This window comes from Numida meleagris, unplaced genomic scaffold (genome assembly GCF_002078875.1).
Source record: "Numida meleagris isolate 19003 breed g44 Domestic line unplaced genomic scaffold, NumMel1.0 unplaced_Scaffold303, whole genome shotgun sequence".
Taxonomy (NCBI): domain Eukaryota; kingdom Metazoa; phylum Chordata; class Aves; order Galliformes; family Numididae; genus Numida; species Numida meleagris.
This window is the reverse complement of record NW_018364544.1, coordinates 167,739-168,964: the sequence shown is the minus strand read 5'-3', so window position 1 is coordinate 168,964 and position 1,226 is coordinate 167,739. Positions and strand designations below refer to the sequence as shown.

General features: G+C 52.1%; 1 protein-coding gene across 1 annotated transcript in view; it reads right to left on the bottom strand.

Moving 5' to 3' along the window:
* Window positions 1-36: 36 nt before the first annotated feature.
* Window positions 37-1,226, bottom strand: part of LOC110391133 (A-kinase anchor protein 8-like) — a 12,563-nt gene continuing 11,373 nt past the window's right edge. The window contains exons 5-6 of the mRNA XM_021382872.1: window positions 1,062-1,170; window positions 37-808 (exon numbers count right to left, since the gene is read on the bottom strand). Of these exons, the coding sequence (XP_021238547.1) occupies window positions 251-808; window positions 1,062-1,170 (667 nt within the window). The 3' untranslated portion in view covers window positions 37-250. The remainder of the gene's footprint in view (window positions 809-1,061; window positions 1,171-1,226) is intronic.

Below are 1,226 nucleotides of genomic sequence, written 5' to 3'. Positions count from 1 at the left end.
AAAAAAAAAAAAAAAGAAAAAACCAACAAAACCAAACAAATAAAATAAGAATCTATTTCCCCCAATCACTTTACAGGTAAAGGCTTCCACTGCCTTACGTGGGTTTAGTGGAACGGGAACTCAACATGTGCTATGAAATTCACAGATACAGTTAACGCTGCTTTTCAACGTTGTTTTTTTTTTTTAAAAAAAAAAAAAAAGAAAAAGATCCCAGTTCTTTCAGGCGTCACCTTTCCCTTCCAGCCTTCATTTACGCCGCGTCCTCGTCCTCGGGAGCAGCAGCGGCTTCCTCACTCTCTTCCTCCTCCTCCTCCTCCTCTTCGCCTCCTGCTTGCTGCCGCTCTTCTTCCTCGGGTCGCGATTCCCCTGCGGGCTGCCAGCCTTCCTCCTCCTCCTCCTCCTCCTCCTCCTCCCTGCTCCCTGCACCCGGCTCCACCTCTTGTGCTTCTGCCTGGGCCTCAGTTTCTATCTCCGTCCCCTTTTCTCCCCCCTCCTCTTTTTCGCCTCCTTCTGGGTTCTCCTTGGGAGCGTTGCTTTCATCCTCCTGATTTTCCTCCTCTTTGTTTTCATCACCTAAAATTTCTTCCTCTTTGTTCCCGTCCTCTAAATTCTCTTCCTCCTTGTTCTCGCCGCCCGCGTTTTCCTCCTTGTTCTCATCGTCCAGATTCTCTTCCTCCAGATTCTCCTCCTCGTCCTTGTTTTCCTCTGCTCCTTCCGCCGTCCCTTCCTCCGCGTTCCCAGCCGCTCCCCCTTCTCCCTCCTCGTGCTCCTCTTTTTCCTCGGGGTCATCCGTGAAAGGATTCTCACCCTGCAACACAAGGCAAACGTTTCCCTGCTGTCACAACCCCGATGGCTCCACGCCGGGTCACAGCAGCTGCCTGCAAAGCCTCCCCAAAAAATGTCAGCTTTCAACGCAGCGTAGACCTGAGCAAAGCAGACAGCTCTGTGGGTACCAACAGCTGCGGCGTGGTTCACCCCGCTCCCTCCGCGCTCGGAAGAATCCACCACCGGCAACGAGGTGCTACCAAACCGCACCGAAGGGCCGAGGCTCCAGCACCCACCTTCAGGTAGCGCTCCAGCTTCTTGCTGATCAGCTTGTTGTTCAGAATGCTCCTGGCCACGACCAGCGAGGATTTCTTGGACTGCTCCATCATGGCCTGCGTGGGGGGAAGGAATTAAACACACAAATACGAATACATATATGGATTTAAAAAAGAATAAAGGAT